Source organism: Asterias rubens, chromosome 22, assembly GCF_902459465.1.
Source record: "Asterias rubens chromosome 22, eAstRub1.3, whole genome shotgun sequence".
Taxonomy (NCBI): domain Eukaryota; kingdom Metazoa; phylum Echinodermata; class Asteroidea; order Forcipulatida; family Asteriidae; genus Asterias; species Asterias rubens.
The window spans coordinates 1,991,793-2,015,872 of NC_047083.1; the positions used below are offsets into that span (position 1 = coordinate 1,991,793).

Sequence of the window (24,080 nt, forward strand, 5' to 3'; positions counted from 1 at the left end):
CCTTTGGATGAAAATTATTTGTTTTAGATAAAACAAAATAATTTATATAATAATAATAATAAAATAGGAAAGCATGTTGTTCATTTGATTGTAGGTTTTGTAGGCCTCAAACTTCAAGAATAAGTCCAATCTACACCGTAAACTAAATTGAAAATGTAAATTATAATGTTTGTAAATCATCACGCAAATTAAATTGATTTTTAAAACAATGTTTTTCTTGTTCATATTTTGTGTTGTTTTGTAAACAATACACTTTTAAGGGGTAAACCCTGGTTTTTTTTTCAAAAAATAGGCTGGAAATTAATAAACCTGTAAAAAGGAAGCCTTGCATTTTCATCTAAAAATTTGATAAAATAAGAAGGGGTAGGCCTTAGCCTTTAATTTTTCTGAAAAATTGGCAGAATTTGATCAAATCATACGCGGCAAACCTTGCATTTTCTTAGAAAATTGGCTGAAATTTGATAAAATTCCCAAGGATTTCCCCTCAGTTTCCAGTGTTTCACACATTACCTTTGTACTTCAGGAATCAGACAAAATAATCTACAAAAGTTACAATCAAAAATATTATATCACTTTTTTTGTTAAATTTTATTCAAACAAAAATGTTTTAAAAACAAAAACACTGTGACTTTCCAAGCAAAAACATATTTATCTACACTTGCCATAAACCCATTACCAGACCAAAGTATCACATAGGATAAACAAGGCAACCGATGGTTTGCCGTTTAAACATAAAAGGATAAATGTTGCGCAATAACCCTTACTTGAATAAAAGGTAAATGTACATAAATTACAATCGTGAACTGAGAAAGAACTAAATTACAGAAGAAATTGTAATGGGTTAAAAAAAAAAAACAGTCTTTTCATTTCCCCGAACGACATCAAAGACAACAACAAATCTTTGGTTTGCATCAGACTTTGAAACCAGACTTTCTGCTTCTTCTCACCCATACACTCTTGCTTTGCCGAGATGTAAAACAAAGAGCCATTCCAACAGCTTTATTTTGCATCCTGCATCTCTTTGGGACCCCCTGGTACATGCTTCCCTTCATCCTACAATCTAGACTGTAATCAGAGGAATATCAATTCCTACCTTCAGCTCCCCTGAATTTTATCTATTTAAAAAAAAAGTCTTCTTGTAGCCCCATACTAAGAGCGGCTCAACCCATGTTTGGGGTGAACTTGCATACAAAATAAAAATATCACTTTGGAAGTCGGAGTTCTCATGCGTTTGAGGTAACAAGCGCTTGATTTAGACATGATCTCCCCCGTCACGGTGGTCCACTGATCAAATTGCCAGTTAAAAACTCTCCAAGTGGTCTGCCGTCAATTTCACCAAACTCTTCCTAATCTAGGATTAATCCTGGCCAATAATTTGAATTAGAGTGAATGATGGACTCGAAAGAAGAAGTCCTAAACTGGAAGCCCACAGGTAGACAGTGGCCGGTGTTTGATGTTAAAGCAAGGGAGTCTAGAGGTCACAGGTCATAAAAGGTCACAATAGATCAACCATAGGTCACAAAATGTCACCATAGGTCACATGTCCAAAATGTCAATCGTCATCTCATCATAACAGAAATTTTTGAGAGACTAAAAATTCTATTTCAGGAGGTCAAACAACGAGATTTCATCCCCAATCGCTTGCGGGATTCCCGCCTGACCCGGTGCCGGTTGCCGCGGCAAATGTGGCGGGTTCTGCTGCATCATGATTGGCTGCTGGGGCTGTTGGAGGCGGAACTGCTGCTGTGGATTGACAGTTGGTTGCTGTTGCTGTTGTTGCTGTTGTTGTTGTTGTTGCCACTGCATCTGTTGTTGTTGTTGTTGTTGTGGTTGGGTCTGTGGCAGCATACCTGGTTGTCCAGGCGTCTGCAATGAAGACAAAATGCCGCGTTAGTCCAGAGTTTACAAAGTCAATTTTCTTCGCAGATTTTGTTCCTATATAGAAACTTACTACTGGGCGCTATTTTCTTTGGGTACGAAAAAGAGAGAGATAAAATTCTGACCGCTTTCTTTGGCACAATATGAAGCCAATCAAACCAGGAAATCAAACCAATGAATTCTGAAAGATTGCAAGTGATTTGCGTCATTAATTGTGTCCTACCTGAGGTTGGTTCATCAGTAAATGTCGAAGCTGTGGATTGTTTGTAGGCAGCTGTTGACTCTGGGCTGGGGTTGGTGTAGACGATCCATTACCCGACTGGACTGGTTGGGGCAACTGGGGTCGCTGCTGCTGTTGCTGCTGCTGCTGTTGTTGTTGTTGTTGTTGCTGCTGCTGTTGTTGTTGCTGCTGTTGTTGCTGCTGCTGTTGTTGCTGTTGCTGTTGGGGATGTGGTTGGACAGGTTGTGGCTGCTGTTGCTGTTGCTGTTGCACAGGTTGCTGTTGCTGTTGCACAGGTTGCTGTTGCTGTTGCACAGGTTGCTGCTGCTGTTGCTGTAACCTGCACGATAGAAAACCGGCGACAAAAACAAATGAGCAGAAACTAATTTCGAAGAAATGCTTCGGCACAAAGTTTTTGCATACTGGCCAAAAGTAAAAGAGGTTAATATGATATGAATGCCTGTTTCATAATTCCTTGCATAAATTTATCAAAGGCAAAGTATACGTTTGAATTTTTGAGCCGTTCAAATTGTTTTAATCTACATACGCATAAATGTATCTGATAAAAGTTAGAAAAAGTTTGGTGAAATTGACGGCTGGTTTCATAGTTTATTGCATCCTCTTCACAGCTTCTCCTTCAAGTTCCCCCATACAGAACAAAAACGTACGGTAAAAGAGCCTTTGCTTTCAGCGCACCCACCCTTTGGAACTCTCTTCCTCCTACCCTCCGTTCCCAGATAAACCCGGACCTCTTCAAATCCCATCTCAAAACTCACTTGTTCACTCAATCTTGTATTGTTTAGTTTATTTGTTGCTTTCTATTGTATAAATGTGTTTATTTGTTTTGTAAAGCGCATTGTGAGTACTTGCAGTACTGAAATGCGCCATATAAGCATTTCTTATTGTTATTATTATTCCACTTGTTAAGTTTACGTTACGCGTACGTTAAGTTGGCGTACATGAGCTTGCGTGCTCAACACACAAAGCCAGCCGGTCTTAAACAGCTCTAGCTGTGTCTTTATCAGCCGTTTAAACACCCCCACATGACCCGCTCTCACCCAAAAGGAATAGCGTATTTATGAATGGTTAGTAAGCCTGATGAGCTTTAAGGATTGCGTGAATGAGGTGACCCGGCATTTCTGATCTGTGTAGGAAGCTTATTCCACATTTTGAGGCCATATAACGAGAATGATCTCTCTGCAAAAGTTGAAAAGCAAGTACCTCTGTTGTTGCTGTTGCAACTGCTTCATCTTGCATATACTTCTCATTGCATAAACTTGCTAGGTAATACTTTCCAGGTTTTTAGACAAAGGACAGAAGTTGGGTAATATAAGGCCGTGTCCGAAACGGCGACTTCGGCTACAGCTACGGCTAGATTGCGCGCGTCTGCCTATTCTTCAACACTGGTAGACGCGCTGATCTAGACGTAGCTGTAGCCGAAGTCGTCGTTTCGGACACGGCCTTAGAAGCTGATTTTGAAAATGAAGTACCTCTGTTGTTGCTGTTGGAGTTGCTGCTGTTGCAACTGCTGCTGCTGCTGTTGTTGTTGCTGTTGTTGCTTCATCTTCTGGACGTACTGCAAGTGCTGCTGCTGTTTTAAAATATCCCTTTTCTTCAACTCCAATAACCGCTTCATAAAAAGCAAAACAAAATTTAGAACTCAACTCTAGAATTCAAAAAGCTCTTGTTTTTGGTCACCTTTAAAGACACTTGATACCTTTGGTAAATTGTCAAAGACCAGTCTTCTCACTTGGTGTATCTCCAAATTTGCTTAGCATGAAAGTTATTCCTTGATAAAGACAAGATTACCAACAAAATTTTAATTTGTTGCATATTGCTTGTTACTTGTACTCAGCTATTGTTACTTATCCTAAAAATCATGTGGAAATTTGGTTGGTAAGCCTGTTTTTATCAAGGAAGAAATTTCATGCTAAGAAAATTTGTGTGCTTACAGGCTTTATGAAATTGGGCACTGAGCTTGAGTTTGGTTTATAGAAAGAAAACAAAAGTTGGAATTCAACTCAAGAATTAAAAAAACTCTTTTTTATGGACACCTGGTAAATGTTAAAAAAAAAAAAATTTGTCTAAGTTTTAGTTCGTCAAACATATTTTATCGTATAATTACCATAACTGATAAACACGTTTTACATGCTAAAATGATTTTCGTCACACTGAGATGTAATTTTGATGCTTCATTGGCACGGCACTGAGGCTAGAAGTATATAGCTGGGTGTTGTTGCAATTATGATTATCATTAATTTTCGCAACCAACAAAATCAACCAATGAAATCACCTGTTGCTGTGCTCGTTGCGTTACCGCGGCGGCTGCTTGCATCTGATTGGTCACTGTCCCAGTCGCCGTCCCCAATGAGCCCAGTCCCCCTAGCGTGGTGGTGCTAGACGCCGTGTTCGGCATGCCTAGAGTGGTGATATTGGTCGTCGAGCCGGGCATGTTGGAGATCGATGACAATCCAACCTGCTGCTGTTGTTGTTGTTGTTGTTGTTGATTTTGTTGTTGTTGTTGTTGCGGGGTTCCAGGTGTTGGGAACTGCCGACCTTGAAGTTGAGCGCTTGGGCCTGCACCTGGCTGTCCCTTCAGTTTAAAAAAAAAAGAAGATTATTAAAGAAGTACTTGAGCGAATTTGTTTTTGACAGGAATGCCATTTGAACTTGTTTGTTACGTGTTTGTTCATCATTTAAAAATGTAGTTTTGATATTTGTACACTTCTCAAATTTTTGTAATTATTGATTAAAAAATCAGGCCCCAACCTCAAGGTTTTGAAAACTTAGAAACACTTCTGCCGTTGACGGTACGCATCAAAATGACAATACTTTGACGTCATGTGTGGGAGTTTACTTTGTTACATCTCCACGCTGCAACAAAGCGGCTATACAATTTGAAGCCCCCAACTATGACGTAACATAAGTGTTTACGTAACGGAGCTCTTCATGAATCTTTCAGAAAAGCATTGGTAAGGGTGTTCTAAGTTATTGTTTAGGAAAGAGCTCTTCTGAGCCTAATAATTCCCTTTTAAAGGCAGTGAACACTATTGGTAATTACTCAAAATAATTATTAGCATAATAACCTACTTGGTAACAAGCCATGGGAAGTTGTTGATAGTATAACACATTGTGAGAAATAGCTCCCTCTGAAGTAATGTAGTTTTTGAGAAAGAAGTTACTTTCCACTAATTTGATTTCGAGACCTCAGATTTAGAATTTGAGGTCCCGAAATCAAGCATCTGAAAGCACACAACCTCGTGTGACAAGGGTGTTTTTTTTTTTTTCATTAATATCTCGTAACTTCGACGACCGATTGAGCTCAAATTTTCACAGGTTTGTTATTTTATGCATATGTTGAGATACAGCAAGTGAGAAGACTGGTCTTTGACAATTACCAATTAGTGTCCAGTGTCTTTAAATAAAACTCACCAACTGCCCCCTTGCTCTATCCGCTTGGAATTTCTTGTTTTTTGTGACGATAAGTCGAAACTGATTGACAAACCCTTGTTGGTCGTTGGGGATGAAGCCGACGAACGCGTGTTTACGCGCGGAATACAGCAACATCACGACCCGGATGTTACAGGAAACGTCGCTCGGGAAGTGTACACAGCCAGCCTGGTAGAGGAACAAACAAACATAATAATAACAATGATGATAGTCGGTGTTTATAGCACACTTCTCACACCCGAAGCAAGTTTCAAAGCGCTTCCAACATTATTACTCCTGGATCACTGGGTCTAAACTCATAAGGTTTATGGCGAATAGCAAAATATCAAGAGAGGGCGCTGTTGAACCCACACAAAGATATAGGTGATGCGTGCGCAAGTCGTGCATGACAACATTCACCGCATAGCAAACTACCCCATCTGCCCACCCATAACGCATTGCAGTTCTGAATCGCGATAAACCATATTCCTTCAACCATCTCAGCTCCCTTGCGAGTATACAGCCTGTGTAACATGTGCTACTCGGCTAAATCAATTACAAGAACCGTCTCTGCCCTCACAGGTACCCATTTTACAAGTGTCACAACTCATGAACCCACACTCGGCTGAATAGAAACAACAAAGCTTGAGTTCGGTGTTTTTATCTGCTCGATCACAACACCCTTAATGTCTACCTGATCAAGAATGGGTGAAACCTTATACTCACAAAGCCGTTCTGCATAACCTTCATCAATGCCCTCATGGACTCGTGATCGTTGCCCTGGTCTGGGAACTGGAAGCCGACTTGCTGCGAGCTGCGTAGAAGACCACTCAGTGATTGCTGCATACAAAATAAAAATAGTAATAATAACAATAATAACAAATTCTTATAGCGCATTTTAAAACAACCGTCTCAAAGACAGTGGACACTATTCGTAATTGTCAAAGACCAGTCGTCTCACTTGGTGTATCCCAACATATGTATAAAATCACAAACCTGTGAAAATTTGAGCTCAATCGGTCATCGAAGTTGCGAGATAATAATGAAAGAAAAACCACCCTTGTCACCCTTGTGTGCTTTCAGATGCTTGATTTTGAGACCTCAACTTCTAAACTTGAGGTCTCAAAATCAAATTCGTGGAAAATTACTTCTTTCTCGAAAAATACGTCACTTCAGAGGGAGCTGTTTCACACAATGTTTTATACTGTCAACCTCTCCCTATTACTCGTTACCGAAGTAGGTTTTATGCTCATAATTATTTTGAGTAATTACCAATAGTGTCAACTGCCTTTAATGCGCTTTACATTAGTGCCCTGGCCATTGGGCCAATGAAAATCCCTTTAATCTCAGCTCCCTGGGGAGTATACAACATGTAATGGGCAACCAGAGTGCTTAAAAGTTTTTTTTTTTTTTACAAAATATCAACCTCTACCCTTGGGCGTCGCAGGTACCTAGTTATACCCCTGGGTGGAGAGAAGCTATTATAGTAAAGTATCTTTCGGGTGGCACGGTTGGCTCGTGCGTAAAGCGCTCGCCTCTCACCAAGGTGACCCCGGTTCGATTCCCGGTCGGGGCCATATGTGAGTTGAGTTGTGCGTTGGTTCTCTGCTGTGCCACGAGGGTTTTCCATACTATCCGGTTTTCCTCCCTCAGGAAAAAACCTTTCGATCTTGGCTGTGCTCCGTGATCTTAATGGGTTGATGTGGCTGGCAGCTAAAAGCGCCCTTGCATGCCTGCTTCTCGAACACGTTGTAGCCGCGTCCTTCGCAATTCAGCTCTAGCTGCGAGTAAGGACGATAAGCCCCCCAAATTATTATCTTGCTCAAGGACACAAGTATTACGACCGGGACCCAAACCCACCCTCTGATGAATAAACCCTGGTTCATACTTCCTGCGAATGCGAAGCAAATTTGACATGAATTTGACGTCTCAACTTTGTTTGGAGTTGAACACAGCTCAACTGCTGCGAATTATTCGTTGCAAATTTGTGACGTCAACATTCACTTCGCATTCGCATTCCCAGGAAGTATGAACCGGGCTTTAACCATCAGAACTTTAAACCACTCAGCCATAAAAAAAATTAAAGCTTACCAGAAGGTGTTGAGGTATCAACTGCATGACAAACTTAGGCGGCCAACTGTCGACTTTGAGCGTGCTATCGGGAGCGACGGTCACATGACATGTGTGCGTTCGTGTGATCTTAGTATCAGTGGCAGCCGAGGAAGCTGATTTTGGACGCTGTCGAGAGAAAAAAACACTTAGTAACGTCTCAATTTCAAAGAGCTACTAAATCAGAAAAAAAATCGAATCAAACTTACGCTTACTACTAGACTTAGGTTATTAGTCCAAAAGACCATGTGACATGTACCATCTAAGACTGGTATGCTTTGTTCTGTCTTGTTTCCCTCCTTCTACAGCGCCTTGTATACTTTGGCAATTTGGCGCTTTATAAATACAGTTATTATTATTATTATTATTATTAATAAATTAAGCGGGTTTTCACCTCGTGCCATTCCAGTTGTCCTCGCCAGACGACGGTTCCCACCTGGGTCGGCTGGACCCCACTAGCCATCTGCGGAGGCTGCATCGTGTCCAGTGGCTGCAAAACGAAAAAAACCAGAGATGTTTATAGGAAAAATTGATAGATAGATAGATAGATAGATAGATAGATAAAAGGTTTATCGAAAATAGCAATCACAGCATAAAAACTGAATTGCAACTACGGGGAGGTAGAGCTTTCTGCTTTACCAGCCAGGCTTCTGATGGATGATACCCAAGCCTACATCCGTATGGACTAAAAGGGGTTAACCCTGTTTCAGCACCAGAAGTAGGTGGCAACAACCCCTGGAAAACTAGTTGATATGTAGCCCACAACTTGAAATGTCTACAAAAACAATACGTTGTAACTGTCGGAGGTGGCTTGGGGCAGTTACTACAGTTCACAGCAGAGTATTTCTTTTTTTTTATTCATTTCATTCATTCTTCTTCACTTTCATCAGCTACCAGACGCCTTCGCTCTTCTCCCAACGCTCTTTTCCAGGTTTCACCGGGACCCTGCATCATGCGTCAGGCATTCTCGGTCATAGCTCCAACACTTTGGAACAAGCTACCCACCCACATTCAAGCAGAACCTTCATTAGACACTTTTAATTCATTACTTAAAACTCATCTCTGTTCTGGGGTGATATACCATTGTACAACTTCTTTTTAAAGAAACACGTTGCCTTGGATCGGTCGAGTTGGTCTTTGAAAAGCGTTTGAAACTGTTTGTTTTAAAATGCTTACGGGTAGAAAGATGTGGTAAAAGTAGAATATAATGATCCACACAAACATGCCTCGAAATTGCGTGGTTTTCCTTTTACCTCGTAGACAAACCCGGTCGAATTTTTTACTCCCATAAATGGCCGACCGTGTTAGTTTGCGACATAAAAGGAAAACCGTGCAATTTCGAGGCATACTTGTGTGGATCATTATATTTCACTTTTAAAACATCTTTCTAACCATCTGCATTTTATAACAAACGGTTTCAAACACCTTTCAAAGACCAACTCGACCGATCCAAGGCAACGTGTTCCTTTAATGAGTTCTCTTGTAAAAATGGAAATAAAAACAAACAACATATGAAGTGAACACATAGAAATAGAACCAAGGGGAACACTGACAGCGTTTGGGTTCTATTTCTATGAGTGAACATCAACTCACGAGGTGTGAAGTAGACATTCCAGGATGCTGCTGTTGTTGCTGCTGCTGTTGCTGCTGCTGCTGCTGCTGTTGGTTCACCATTGGTGTAATCACTCCAATAGGTGGGGTCTGCTGGATACCGGTGACTGCCGGGGAATCTAACGATGACTGAGCTTGAAGCTGCTGCTGCTGCTGTTGTTGTTGTTGTTGTTGGTGCGGCGGTTGTGGTGCTGTGCCGAGCATGGTTGGAGGAATAGTGGAGGGGGTGGACATGGTGGGGCCTGGTATACCTGGAATGCTTGCCTTCCCTGGCATTCGCTGACCTGGTCAAAGTGAGTCAAAACATTTGTAATAATAATAGTAGTTGGCAGACGTCTGTCGCAGACGACAATATCAAGTTTAGATGCATCCATCAATGACATCTTCCTCTCCTCATCTTGTTGTCAGTTTGTTGGTGATAATAATAATAATAATATCAAATAAAACTAGCCATGTAGTATGTGTATGTTACAAACGCATGTTTAAAAAGGCAGTGGACACTATTGGTCAAAATAATTATTAGCATAAAACCTTACTTGGTAACGAGTAATGGGGAGAGGTTGATAGTATAACACATTGTGAGAAATGGCTCCCTCTGAAGTGACATAATTTTCGAGAAAGAAGTTATTTCAACGAAGTTGATTTCGAGACCTCAGATTTAGAATTTGAGGTCTCGAAATCAAGCATCTGAAAGCACACAACTTCATGTGACAATGGTGTTTCCTTCTTTCATAGTTATCTTGCAACCTCGACGAACGATTTAGCTCAAATTTTCACAGGTTTGTTATTTTATGCATATGTTGAGATACACCAAGTGAGAAGACTGGTCTTTGACAATTACCAATAGTGTCCAGTGCCTTTAACTTTGACTTGCCTTTGATAGGGTTCGGTGTACCGGGTCCTTGTCCTGGTTGAGCTTGTCGTGGCCATCGTTGCGACTGGGTGGCCGCCGCTCTCATGATGGCCTCCTGAGCAGCCTTGATCGCCGCCGACGGGATCATTTGACCTCCGGAGACAGTCACGGCAGGGTTGGGCTGCAAGGACCAAAACAAAATCCAAGACATGAGTGGAAGAACTTTAATACCGGGATGTGATAGGCTGTTGAGAAAAAAAACTTAACTCTGAGCGCAAAGCGCAAAAGCATGCGAGCTCCAAAAACTTGCGAGCAGGAGGAAGCCCAATGTTAAAGACACGAGACACTATTGGTAATTGTCAAAGACCAGTCTTCTTTCTTTGTGTTTCTCAACATATGCATAAAATAACAAAACCTGTGAAACTTTTAGCTCAATAGGTCATCGAAGTTGCGAGATAATAATGAAAGAAAAAACACCCTTGTCACACAAAGTTGTGTGCTTTCAGATGCTTCAAATTCGTGGAAAATTAACACTTATTTAAAAGCCCTACTCTGTAATTTGGGGCAATACATCAAAGAAATCACATCCCTGTTAATAATAATAAGCCGTTCTTGTGTAGCGCATAATACAACAGAGTCTCTATGCGCTTCTATTAATAAAAAGATTGGTTTTAAGTTTAGATTTAAATTGTTCTAGCGAGCTACAGTCTTTGAGATTGTTGGGAAGAGAGTTCCATCGTTTAGGTAAAGCATATTGGAAGGCCCGTAGACCGTAGAATTTTGTGTGGACCAAATAATATACTATAAACACACTTCTTATGTTTGACATTTGATAGAGATTGACATTTGAACTTGAGAGTTTCTTACTTGCGGAATAGCTTGGGTGTATGTCACGGTCACGTTGGGCTGCACTTGTGACATCGTAGGAAGACCAGACGACGAGTTTGGAGTTGCGGCTGAAGCAATCGTCGGATTGAATGCGGCACTTTGTTGTTGCTGCTGCTGTTGTTGCTGCTGCTGCTGTTGTTGCTGCTGCTGCTGCTGCTGCTGCTGTTGTTGTTGTTGTTGTTGTTGCTGTTGTTGTTTCTGTTGGCGTGCTCTGATCAGCTGAATCTGCTCGGGTCTGAGGTTCTTCAGAGCATTCGTCTGCGCGGGTGTAAGTTGCTTGCCGCCTATCTGTGTCAATGCCACTTGGGGTTGCTGTGGTTGCTGTTGTTGTTGAATTGGCGAGTTGACAAACGAAACATTGCCAATCTGCTGTGATTTCTGGAACACAAAGGGGAGATGGCAGAAGCGGATAAAAGAGAAGTAGTAGTCTCAGCCAATTTTCTATACCTTCCGCCCGGGTAGTATTTAAAAAGCAGGACAGTTCTTTTCATAACTGAGAAGTCTCTTGAACATCCGATAAATCTACTCCGCGGTAGTAAAATAAAGAAAGACAGTTTTTTAAGAACAAACTCTACCTGGCAAACATGGTCTTACCGCAAACCAAATATGTATTTATACAGCAATCCTTTACCAATCTTGAACTCTTGGTGGCTAATTCTATGTTTACATTTATTTATCTGATTTTTGGGGTTGAACAAAGAATTGACTAGAGTGGGATTCGAACCAACGACCTCCGGATAAATCCTGACTAGAGTGGGATTCGAACTAACGACCTCCGGATTAATCCGGAGGTCGTTGGTTCGAATCCCACTCTAGTCAATTCTTTGTTCAACCATCCGGAGGTCGTTGGTTCGAATCCCACTCTAGTCAATTCTTTGTTCAACCCCAAAAATTGTTTACAAATTTACCCAGTCAGTTTCCCTTGTGGTTTATATTGATATTTATTTATCTGCTAACCAGACATTTTTAAGATAACAAATAATATGTGTATCAAATGGCAATTAAGCTGGTACCCATTTTTCTAAGCAAAATTGATACGCTGAGAATTTTGTTGTGTTAATTGCAGACATTGACCCCAAGTATTATTTACCTGTTGACCCCCCTGCATCATCTGTGTGGAGGGCTGATTGCTCATTGGCTGGCTTCCTATGGACTGATTGCCGATTGGCTGACTCCCAATTGACTGCTGGCGGGGACCCACTCCCCCGAAAGCTTGGCCGGCAGCTTGGCTGTTCTGCTGTAAATGTTGTTGCTGCTGCTGCTGTTGTTGTTGTAATTGCTGCTGTTGATATTTTTGTTGTTGTTGTTGTTGTTTAAGCTGCTGCTGCTGTTGTTGTTGCTGCTGCAGCTGCAGTTGTTGTTGCTGCTGTTGTTGTTGCTGCTGTTGCTGCTGTTGCTGTTGCTGTTGTTGTTGCTGCTGTTGTTGTTGCTGTTGTTGTTGCTGTTGTTGCTGCTGCTGCTGCTGTTGTTGTTGTTGTTGTTGTTGTTGTGGTGGTGGTTGGGGGGAGCCAAATTGGTTCATAGGCTGCTGTGGGGTTAACACTTGGGCTTGATTCACAGACGCTGTGGAATAAAGAATACAATTTGAACTTTGACACAGAAAAGTAAAAAAACAACGTTGAGGCTGATAAGGTTACAAGATCAGTGACAATGCCAGAGGTTGTGTCTAGGGTTTATGGCATGATGCTTCAAACCATAAATGCTTCTCATCACCCAGGAGTTGGCGTAGTGCTACCTACCCTTACCTTCCACCTCTAGGCCCCCAGTTCAAACTAGGTTATCAGTCCTTATCCGACTGTGTGGGTTTTCCCTGGAATATTTCTCACTATTGACCCCTTGCACACACGTCACACGCAGCAACTGTGCCACGCTCACCAATTTGGTTGGCAATAAAGGTTAACGTGTAAACGCCGCATCGCCTAAAATACACACTCGAATGAACAACACACAGTGACATGGCGCATCCAAGATTATTCTGATGATGACGTCAGGTGAATTGGGTAAATTCTGATAGTTTGACAAACGTCAATCCAGTTGTTAATATTCTAAACGGCCCTTCCCAAACAGAAAAAAAGGAAAAAGCACTTCAAGCTGGAGATACTTGTAGGCAGGGATGTGATAGGCTGTAGAGAAAAAAAACCTGAAATCTGAGCCAAAGTGCAAAAGCATGTGAGCTCAAAACCTGCGAGCACTGATGTAGCTCAATATTAACATTTGGTTTTAAAAGCCCAGCTCTGCAACCGGGGGCGTTATTATATGTTTTTATCTTCATTTTGTATGAATTTGATCTTTAAAAAAAAAAAAAAAAAAAAAAACAGAATATATTTTCTTTTATGACAAAACAAACAGAATTCCGAATATAAACAGAGAAATCACATCCCTGTGTAAGTGAACATTACCTGGAGACGCAATGGAATGACTTGAGGGAATGTTTGCTGTTGGCACCTTGAACCCCGGGGAACCTCCAGCCATTCGTTGGGTACCTCTCCCTGGAACCACTTGAGTTGCTGCACGATACAGGAACAAAAATAAACAGTACTAAAAATAGATGTTAAAGCCATTATACACTTTCGGCATCACACAAAAAAAAAAAAGTTCATATATTTACAAATAACTTACAGTGTTTACAGAAGGTAATGGTGAAAGACTTCTCTTGAAATATTACTCCATGAAATGCTTTACTTTTCAAGAAAACATTGAGGAACATGGAAATTACTCAAAATAATATTAACAACAAAACTTTCTTGGTAACGAGTAATGGGGAGAGGTTGATAGTATAAAACATTGTGAGAAACGGCTCCCTCTGAAGTAACGTAGTTTTCAAAAAGGAAGTAATTTTCCACTAATTTGATTTCGAGACCTCAGGTTTAGAATTTTCTTTCATTATTATCTCGCAACTTCGACGACCGATTGGGCTCAAATTTTCACAGGTTTGTTATTTTATGCATATGTTGAGATACACCAACTGTGAAGGCTAGTCTTTGACAATTACCAATAGTGTCCAATGACTTTAAATTTGCATCAGGGATAGAATATCATTGGTTTTACCCATATACACCGATGTGTGTTAGCACTGTATACTCAGTACTTTTCTCGAGTTTTATGAAAAAAAATGAAAAAATTCCTGTCTGGTTCTTTTGAAAGGGAAAAGGCACCAAGGCATTTTCTCCTATGAGAAAATTGTATATTTCTAATAATAATAATAATAATAATAATAATAAGACTTGTAATGCGCACATATCCACCCTGCTGGGTGTTCAAGGCGTAGTAAAAAAAAAAAAAAGAAAAAAAAAAAAAACACAACACAAAGAAAAACAGAAACAACAAAATTAGTCATTGAAAACCTGTGACATAAGATAAGTTTTGAGAAGAGACTTGAATTTTGCGGTACAAACACAACTGGGCTCCAGAGCATTTCAAGGGCACCAAGGGCAATGACCAGGGGGCATGAAGGCAACTGCCTTCATTGCCTCCGTGAAGTATAAGGCCTGAAGTACCTACCAATTGTTGCCGGACTTCCAACCGATCGCAGGGCACCAGGTGCAGCAGTACCAGTGGACGGGGTTGTACCGGTGGCTGTTGAGGCGAGGGCGGAGTTAGCTGCCGGAGTAGGGGTCACCCCGGGAATGACGGCCGTCTGAAGATGGGACGTAAATTCAGCTCCTGGAGACCTCTCTGTAACAATAATAATAATAATAAGTTATTATATACATGTAGCACTTTTCCCACCCGAAGGGCATCTCAAAACGCTTCCAACATAATTACCCCTGGGGTGGATTTCACAAACAGTTAAGACTAGTCTTATGTCGACTGAGGACAAGGTACTCATCCTAACTTAGGACTAGCCATACGTTTTAAATATCTCGTAGGACTAGTCCTAAGTTAGGACTAGTCCTAACTCTTTGTGAAATCGACCCCTGGTCACTGGGCCATAAATCATTCTTCATACCATCTTTGTTGTAATGTACCCCCAAACGGCGGTGGGGCACTTTTATGTCTTTTATCTGTACATTTGATATCAATATTTTTACCTTGTAATGCCACATACATGTAAACCAGCTTTGTCCTGCCAGTTTTTTTTTTTTTATAAAAATGAATGAATAAAAGAATGAATCTTGGCTCCCTGGGGAGTATACAGCCTGTGCATCAAATATTCACCTACCCAATATTACCCCACGGACATGACCTCTGTACTGACCTATAAGTTCAAATCCGCTGAGCAGGACGAGGTGTCGTGGATCCGCTGCGTATTCCTTAATGGTCTTCTGCAACTCGCCGCACGCTTTATCGTAAAGGGTGTACAGTACGGCAAGCTTTCTTGGTGAGACGATTGATAACTTGATATTTCGCTGTAGAGGGACAAAAATAAAAAGATAAACGATCTGAAACTATAGGAAGATACTATAAATAAATATTCATTCAGGGTGATTTTATCCATCAGGGTGATTTTATCCATCAGGGTGAATTAGTCCAAAAAGCAGGGCGATTTTGTCCAACAATCAAGGAGACATCCAGATTCACATTTGACGGTCGGGAAAAAAGTTTCCGTACACAGGGAACCAAAAGCAGGACAGTTCTTTACAGAATTGAAAAGTCTCCCAAGTTCTGAAAATCTACTCCGCGGTTGTTAAATATAAAGCAAGACAAGTTCTCAACAGAACATAGTGTATTCTACCTGGCAAGTAGCTATTCACAAAGTGACATGGTGTTACCGCAAATCGAACTAACTTAAAGCATGGAGATTTTGAAATTTGTTCATCAGAGCATGGAGTGATTGGTTTAATATCAGGGAAACGTTCTGCAGACGTCGGTTGAGTTGCCAGCTCTGACTATAAGTGTGGCCGGTTGCGTCAATGGGGAATTTCAATTCATTTATAATGCATTAAAAAAAAAATCCCTTGTTGTTGATGTTGTAAAGCATCTATGGAAATGAAAGCGGTGGGTGTTGTGTTTATCGGGAACTCTAACAGGAAGTACGTACGTTACTGATACCGTAAGGTGACATTATACAAATTTATTTGTTGATTTACCGAATGCAATCTGAAAAGCACTCTGTTACATTCAAGCAATGTTCCATTGAACTTGTGACATCAACCACCTATGAATCTATTGTTGTGACTCTGAAGGCCAATCAAGCAAGAAATTATGTTTCCTACAGATCACAATTGAGAAGTTAACTAATTCATCTTTTTTTCAACACTGCATCACAAGCTGTAAATTTTTTATTTTTTTGACCTTTTGTAAATCAGGTTTTTGGCCATGATATCCCTACTCACTGTGAATGAGGATGTATGTAACATAAGTACCTGTATACGTTACAGTTTCAGAAGTCGTAAAGTTTTTGAGAAAAAAAAGGGCAAATCACAGAGCAATGTTTCAGGAGAGTAGCAAAAAATATAATGTACATGCTAAAATAATTTTTGTCTCCTGAGACAAAAATTATTTTCGTTGAATTCTTGTATCCATTTCTCAAAAACTACAGCACCTCAGCAAGTAATATTTTAAGGTAAGCTTTCGACGACTATTATCTTCAAACGGTGTGAGTTTAATGTAAATCTGTGGACATTGTGTTTTGTGACCTACAAACAGTACCCAAACCCTTTAAAGGGCAACAATGGACAGAAGTGCAGCCAAGATCATATGGGGTTGAATGACAACTAAGAGCAAGTTCGATTGCGCACATTTAGGCGACTACTGACCAGCAACGTATATGCGCCATGATGCACTCACTCGAATGACTTATTTGGAAGCCCAGTCAATTTTGCTATAGTGTCACTGGTTCCCCTCTGCACTTAACACATGTTAGTATGGAACAGACTATTGTGAGCAGTGAAGAAACCATTTGCTCGAGGGTGGTTCCAAATGGTCAACCAGGGTAGTCAATCCATGGTCGACCAGTCTGGGTTTGAGTCAAAATAGTCAACTTTTAGTTAACCTTGTTGGGCACTCGGAAGTTGGAGAATCGTGTGGATGGGGGAAGTCCCCTTTGAGTTGGTGGAGGAGGGGGAAATTCCCTTTGTTTTTGTGACGCAGCGAAAAGGGAAGCTAGTTCTGGGAACTGACACTGAGCCGTCTAATACTTCATTGCCTCCAAGAGGTATCAGGTCTGCAGTCTGTTAGACTGTGAGTCTAAGTGTGCTCTCTTGTAAAAATTTGTCTCAGACTGCCCAAGTTTTAATATTGTATTTTTCTACTTTGTAAATTGCATGTAATTCAGCCTTTGGCTGCAATGTTTTTTGTTTTGTTTTTTACAATAAACCGATTAATAAAAAAATAAAAAAAATAAAAAAAAAAACACTATGCATAAGATAACAAACCTCTTTAAAGGCAGTGGATACTATTGGTAATTACTCAAAATAATATCAACATCAAAACTTTGGTAGCAAGCAATGGAGGGCTGTTGATAGTATAAAACATTATGAGAAAAGGCTCCCTCTGAAGTATCGCAGTTTTTCGAATAAGAAGTAATTTTCCACAAATTTGATTTTGAGACCTCATAATTAGAATTTGAATCTGAATGCACACAACTTTGTGTGAGAAGGGTGTTTTTTCTGTCATTGTTATCTCGCAACTTCGACGACCAGTTGAGCTCAAAATTTTCACAGGCTTGTTATGTTATGCATACAATGTTGAGATACACCAAGTGAGGAGACTGGTCTTTGACAATTACCAATAGTGTCCACTGTCTTTAAGTTGGGGCTCAATTGGTCATTGTTGCAAGACAATAATGAGAAGAGAAAAAACACTCTTTTTTGAAAATGCCTGAGTTTCGCCTGGGGTTAAATAGTTAAAAAACAAATAGTTTGGCAGAAAAAGAAAACAGACTGAGTTTACGAACCTCGGACATGAGACAAACAAGTTCTTCTGACGAGAAGCCGTTGTAATTCCCACTTTCCATACTTGGCAATGAGAAGGGTGGTGAGTTGCAAACGAGGATGCACTGGCATGTACAGTTGGCAAGACTGTTTAAAAAGAAATGAAAACAACCCAACATTTATACCAACAAAATTTGTTTTAAAGGATTATTACAGAATTGGTAGGGAAAAAAAAAAAAAATACAAAATCATGAAGATCACAGATTTACATAAACTTGATGATGATGATAGTAGAAAACATCCCTTGAAATATTTCTGTCTGAAATGTCATATTTGATGTTAAAAATAAATAGTCTAATTTTGCGTTTGAAATTTATCGCTCAGTCCAAAGAGTGTTTATTCATTTATTTTTTTGCATTGATGCCATGCAAAATGTGTAATCAGTTTTTCACTATTTTCTTGAAAACCCAGATGGCCAATCGATCTCAAACTTCTACAGGTTTGTCAGTTTACGTATATGGTGGATTACATAAAGAGCCTAAACTGCCAGCAACTGTTTTGTTAGCACAACCATTTCTGTAATGTTCCTTTAACAATATTTGAGATATAGGCTTACTGGTTTTCTACATAGCTTAGTGAATGTAGACGAAATTTATAAATTGCGAATTTAAAACCCTCACTGCTTTGAGGTGGGTTTAGATCAATTGTCTAAAATTTGCTTAATTGCTTAAAGACACTGGACACTATTGGTAATTGTGAAAGCCCAGTCTTCTCACTTGGTGTATCTCAACAAATGCCCAAAATAACAGGCCTGTGAAAATTTTAGCTCAATTGGTCGTCAAAGTCGCAAGATAGTAATGAAAGAAAAAACACTCTTGTCACACGAAGTTGTGTGCTTTCAGATGCTTGATTTCGAGACCTCAAATTCTAAATCTGAGGTCTCAAAATCAAATTTGTGGAAAATTATGATGCTTCAGAGGGAGCCGTTTCTCACAATGTTTTTTACTACCAACAGCTCTCCATTACTCATTACCAAGTAAGGTTTTATGCTAATAACTATTTTGAGCAATTACCAATAGTGTCCACTGCCTTTAAGGACACAAGTGTCACAACTGGGACTCAAGCCCACACTCTGCTGAACAGAAGCACCAGAGTCATGGTGGAGTTCGAACCAGCAATCTAGAAAACTTTTTTTTAATTTTATATTCCTAGTTAGAAAAAGGAAACAATGAATAATCTCCCCTTACCTGGAATGCCTTCTTGATTTCAGATCATCAAAAATTTGCATCGCAGATCCGAGTCCCTCAGCTACCAAGCTTCCACTCTCCCCTCCTCCACCAATGAATCTGCCCAAGTGAACAAGACATGGTTGTATAACACAGGGTCATAATAATTCTGAAATAGGGGTGTCCGGTATAAAATAAGGCGACTACAAAATGATCTGTAGTTTCTATTGTTCCCATTTGTGAGTATATTTTTTTGGGGGGGGGGAAGACAAAAGATTGCTAGGATGGATTTCACAAAGAGTTAAGACTAGTCTTATCTCGAGTTAGGACGCATTTCTCGTCCTAACTTAGGACTAGCCATACATTTTGTTTACCTCCTAGGACTAGTCCTAAGTTAGGATTAGTCCTAACTCTTTGTGAAATCGGCCCCTGGACTAAGATGTTTTTTATTCAGCAATTGAAAATTGTCTTTTCTTGTTGTGATGATATTAAAACGAAAAACACAAGAATGTTGGACTTTTTCAGTCCAGAGTTAACTGGCCCAACATAGACACTAGAAAATTCTAACAGATGTTAAATACGCATCGGGGATGAAGCATATTAATTTTGGTTTTACCGATTAATCACCGATGTGAGTAGGTATACACATTCAAACAGGGACCTATAACAAAAGAGGACCTTAGGGTCCACCAATTGGAAAAGGTCCACAGTTGAAAAAAGTGTACAAAACCAACGGGCGCTGTTGCAAAAGAGAAGAGGGACAATAGGAGGTTCACGGTCACAGGTGTTTACACACTTGTGTGTGTTAGCACTGTATTTGGGTAAATCCAAAATTAATAGTAAGTGCTACTCACTGAATTTGATCCATCCATGCGTTAAGCTGCCATGCGTTGCTGGTTGGTGAAATACAGGAGACGGCTGGAGATGGGTAACAATCTACTGTGTTGTAGATCACCAGACTATACAAAGGACCTCCATACTGTCAAGTCAAATCAATATAATATTGTGCTTAGCAAAAATGAGCAAGGCCAAATTCATGAAGCTGTTTAGCAGAAAATACTGCTTACCAAATTTATTTGATTTAAGCAAAAAATGAGGGTGCACCAGTCACAACAATGACAGCTCTGTTAAGTAAAAACTACAGTTGGAACAGTTTTTAAACTTGGGCCATAACTTTTGTATAAATTCTACCAACTAATCTTAGGCAGTGTCTGAAACGGTGACTTCGCCTTTGAGCTACGACTAGATTAGCACGTCTATCAGTGTTGAAGAATAGATGGATTGCAATACGCGTCATCGACAGCCATCTTTGATGTAGTTGCAAGGGAAAAATGCATGCGGAGCACATACACTTTTCCCTTGTTAAAACATCAAGGATGGCGGTCGATGACGCAAACTGCAATCCATCTATAGGCAGACACGTACTAGCCGAAGTTGTCGTTTCGGACACGGACTGATGCAGGAAAGCTATAGTATTAGTCTGGTCACTTTTTGACATAATGAGAGTTTAATGTTCAAGGCTGTTACTGTATGCAGGGTACTAGACTGGATTAAGTGTGTACTCACATCTCCGCTGAAATCACTCTCAATAAGGGGGCCTCCATTGAAATGTCTAAAAGGAAAGTAGAACAACAAAAAAAAGATTAAAGAAAGATCATGTAGGGTGTCATGGCCGAGCGGATAAGAGCACAAAACTCAAGCTCTGGTGCTTCTGTTCAGCAGAGTGTGGGTTCGAGTCCCAGTCGTGACACTTGTGTCACTGAGCAAGACATTTAACTTAATAATTGCTTCTCTCCACCCAGGGGTAAATGGGTACCTGTGAGGGCAGAATGTCGTTTTTTCTATCGTATGAATAAAAGCCTAATTTTTTGCCTCTTAAAAGAGGCGCAAATAGATCGTTCAAATTAACTTACAGAAGTGCTGGATGTAAGTAGTTTGCTTTAAGATCCTTGAAGTAGGCTCCCATCCCAGCCGTTCCTTCGATGACGAAAACAATGTTGCCCCCATTTTCAGCCGTGCCAATCATCTTTGCTTTCAGCAATTTCTGGTAGTTTTCTTTTTCTAAAGTTGATGAGATCGGTAATGTTTCAGCCAGTCGGTTACTAGGATTTCACAGAAGCTGTGATGTCTTTGTGAACCTTACAGAGCTGGAAGGTAAAGTTAAAAACAAATATTTGAATAATGTTGCTTAGGCGCCAATTTCGCAAAGAGCTAAGATTGATCTTTTAAACGCATGCAACTGTACAACTTCACCCCCCAAAAAGATATTTCCAATGGTTTTGTACAATTTTTTTAAGTTTTATTATGAATGGCAAAAAAGAGAATACAAAAAGAGCTGATCCAAGGAAAAGTTGCAAACATGAAATCAATCGTAGTTGCTAAGTCAAGTGTGATGTTATTACAAATCACCTGGTAAATAGTACTGACGATTTGTCTTATTCTTTTAATATTATTAAAAAGACAAATTGTCAGATAAGACAAATTATAAGTTATAATGAATGTTATTATTGCTTTGTGCAATCGTACCAAGATTACGGATATTTACGGCATGTGATTTCACAATGATGATGTGAGGTATTTTTATTTGTCATCTCGTTAATACTAAATCACATTTTATTGATTTGTGCATTTCATAATCATACGGTAAACCAATGTTTGTACTGGAAAGAGAGATATAGGTGTAGAGCCAAGAAGCAGAGGGAGTCCTGCGCTTCTTTCATGAGTAGTTGGTAGGGAATGTTTGCTTGAATTGAGTGCATTTCAAAAATCCATATGATACGCATTCTTACTTACACTACTACAGTGTTACACAGCTACGAGCTAGTGCAGAAGTTTGACGCTTGTTTGTTGTTTGCACAGTCATGACAGTAAGCAGTGAATGGTGATCGTAATTTGTAAGTGCAGATTTCAGTGACAGTATCAATATTAGATTTAGAAAAGAGGAGCCAGGGAATTTGAATGATGAGGAGACTGTCATTGTCAAAATTAAAAATGAGAGCCAATCATTGAATCAAAAACTTCATCACATAATTTTATAAAGTCCAAGCCTTTATATTTTTGGATATGAATATGATTTATGAAGCCATTATAAATATCACAGCAACAAACATTGGAGCAGTAACTTAAAGCAAATTGCAAAAAAGCAAGTTCGTTGATCTTTCAATCAAATCAAAATTCCAAGAAAAACGTGTGTGAGAAATATCCCATTTTGTCAAACTCGTTTTTGAAAACAATTACCAAAAAATCCTTACCATTTTGTTGTGTTGTTTTCTTGACAGTTATCACAGTTTATGAAAGGGTCTGATTTTGATGCACAATAACCTGTTTAAAGCAAAACTGCACATCAAGGGGAAAATGCCGCACAATTTTATATGACTCACTCCAAAAATTACACATCCGGTTTTTATTTATCACTTTGGGGTACCAGACTATGTGACAACATGAGGTAAAGCTCATTAGAGACGTCCAACAATCCTGTAAGCATGGCCAGATAATGCAGAAATAAAATCTTGTTTGCTTGCACATAGCCGTTGCTTTATTTCGTCACTGGTGTGGTATTTTGTAACAAAAGTGAACTGGTCATGGGGGCTAAATTTGTGGCGCAACAAAAATAAAAGGTCATTTATTTGTTTACATTCCTAGGTCTTTGAATCACAAATAAATAACTTGCTCTATGCTGAAATTCATGTCAAGACTAATAAATTTAAAAAAAGGGACAGGGAAGAAGCCGAGTACTCCCCTAAACTATTTTTCGTATCTACAAGAAAAAACCTTAGTACCCTATCAACACTTTCTTTTTTAGCAAACTTTGGATTGGGCCAAACAAAAATACAGTTGTGTTTCCTGTAACATGGATACATTATTTGGGGTGTAGGTTGAAAGTCAAACCCGACAAAATTTGGGTGGTTTTTATTGTGTATTGCAACTTTTGACTGATGAAAATAAGGCCAAGTAAAATATCAGTTGACCGTCTGAGTTTTTCCAAAAAGAGGAGGGAGGGCTTTTGTATTGGACATAGTATACTTCATGTAGTAAAATGTTCTTAAAATAAAGATTAAAGGCAGTGGACACTATTGGTAATTACTCAAAGTAATTATTAGCCTAAAACCTTACTTTGTAACGAGTTTAAGGGGAGAGGTTGATTGTATAAAACATCATGAGAAACGGCTCCCTTTGAAGTGAATGTAGTTTTCGAGAAAGAAGTAATTTTCCACGAATTCTCAGGTTTAGAATTCGAGGTCTCGAAATCAAGCATCTGAAAGCACACAACTTTGCAGGACAAGGGTGTTTTTTCTTTCCTTGTTATCTCGCAACTTCGACTGCCAATTGAGTTCAAATTTTCACAGGTTTGTTGGTATTTTATGCACATGTTGAGAAACATCTTCTGGGAACACTGGTCTATGACAATCACTAGTAGTGTCCATAGTGTCTTAAATGAGAACTGCACAAAAACTTTGTCTTTTTGAAAAAGTACGCCTAATAGGAAACACAACTTTATTTTGTTTGGACTACGTAGGTTTGTTTCAGTAGGGGAGCGGCAGAAGAGGGGGGGGGGGGGGTTCCCATACAACAGACCTGATCATTAGCAAGAATCGCATCAAATTATTAAAAATCGTAACAATTATGAAACTCTGGCACTGCTTACAAGAAATATTTGACAAGAGAAAAGATTTATTAATTAGTTTGATTCAGGCATATTTATTCAAAAATATCAATTAGTTGCAGTGTATGCACAAATTTTCACTCAATCAAAAAGAATTACACAACAAAATGGACAGAGTTGGTTTGCTTAAATGTCAGAAAAAAAATTAAGCACACTTGATAGAGTTGTAATTAGAGTTTCACTATTTACATAAATAAATATTATTCAGTTTAAAAAAAGAGAGAAATTTAAACATTTTGTAAGAAAATGTTTGTACGTAATTATCTTTAAATAATTACACAGAATTGGTAAAAAAAAAAAACATCATTTGAAACCTGGTTATGAAGACTCTAAAGCGCTAATTTTCACAGGCTTGTTTGTTAGGCCAAATTAAAATTAAAACATGTTT

The 24,080-nt window shown here is 39.5% G+C and overlaps 1 protein-coding gene across 1 annotated transcript; it reads right to left on the reverse strand.

Moving 5' to 3' along the window:
* Nucleotides 1-569: 569 nt before the first annotated feature.
* Nucleotides 570-22,441, reverse strand: LOC117305169 (mediator of RNA polymerase II transcription subunit 25-like). The gene is made up of 22 exons (XM_033789970.1): nucleotides 22,281-22,441; nucleotides 20,943-21,176; nucleotides 20,596-20,641; nucleotides 19,884-20,008; nucleotides 19,051-19,149; nucleotides 17,827-17,950; nucleotides 15,187-15,337; nucleotides 14,490-14,663; nucleotides 13,388-13,495; nucleotides 12,386-12,551; nucleotides 12,079-12,217; nucleotides 10,968-11,366; nucleotides 10,122-10,281; nucleotides 9,230-9,531; nucleotides 8,031-8,126; nucleotides 7,619-7,765; nucleotides 6,254-6,367; nucleotides 5,531-5,716; nucleotides 4,392-4,691; nucleotides 3,622-3,728; nucleotides 2,102-2,303; nucleotides 570-1,866 (listed from the first exon to the last, which is right to left on the reverse strand). Exons 2-22 carry the CDS (start codon nucleotides 21,053-21,055, stop codon nucleotides 1,600-1,602), a joined length of 3,525 nt encoding a protein of 1,174 aa, XP_033645861.1. The 5' UTR covers nucleotides 21,056-21,176; nucleotides 22,281-22,441; the 3' UTR covers nucleotides 570-1,599.
* Between the last annotated feature and the right edge of the window lie 1,639 nt (nucleotides 22,442-24,080).

Coding starts and splice junctions, on each gene's coding strand:
- LOC117305169 (XM_033789970.1), bottom strand. CDS start 21,055: ATGATTGGCACGGCTGAAAATGGGGGCAACATTGTTTTCGTCATCGAA. Junction 5,717..6,253: donor AGGTTATGCAGAACGGCTTT/GTGAGTATAAGG, acceptor TTCCTCTACCAG/GCTGGCTGTGTACACTTCCC. Junction 2,304..3,621: donor CAACAGCAGCAGCAGCAGTT/GCAACAGCAGCA, acceptor ACAGCAACAACA/GCAGCAGCAACAACAGCAGC.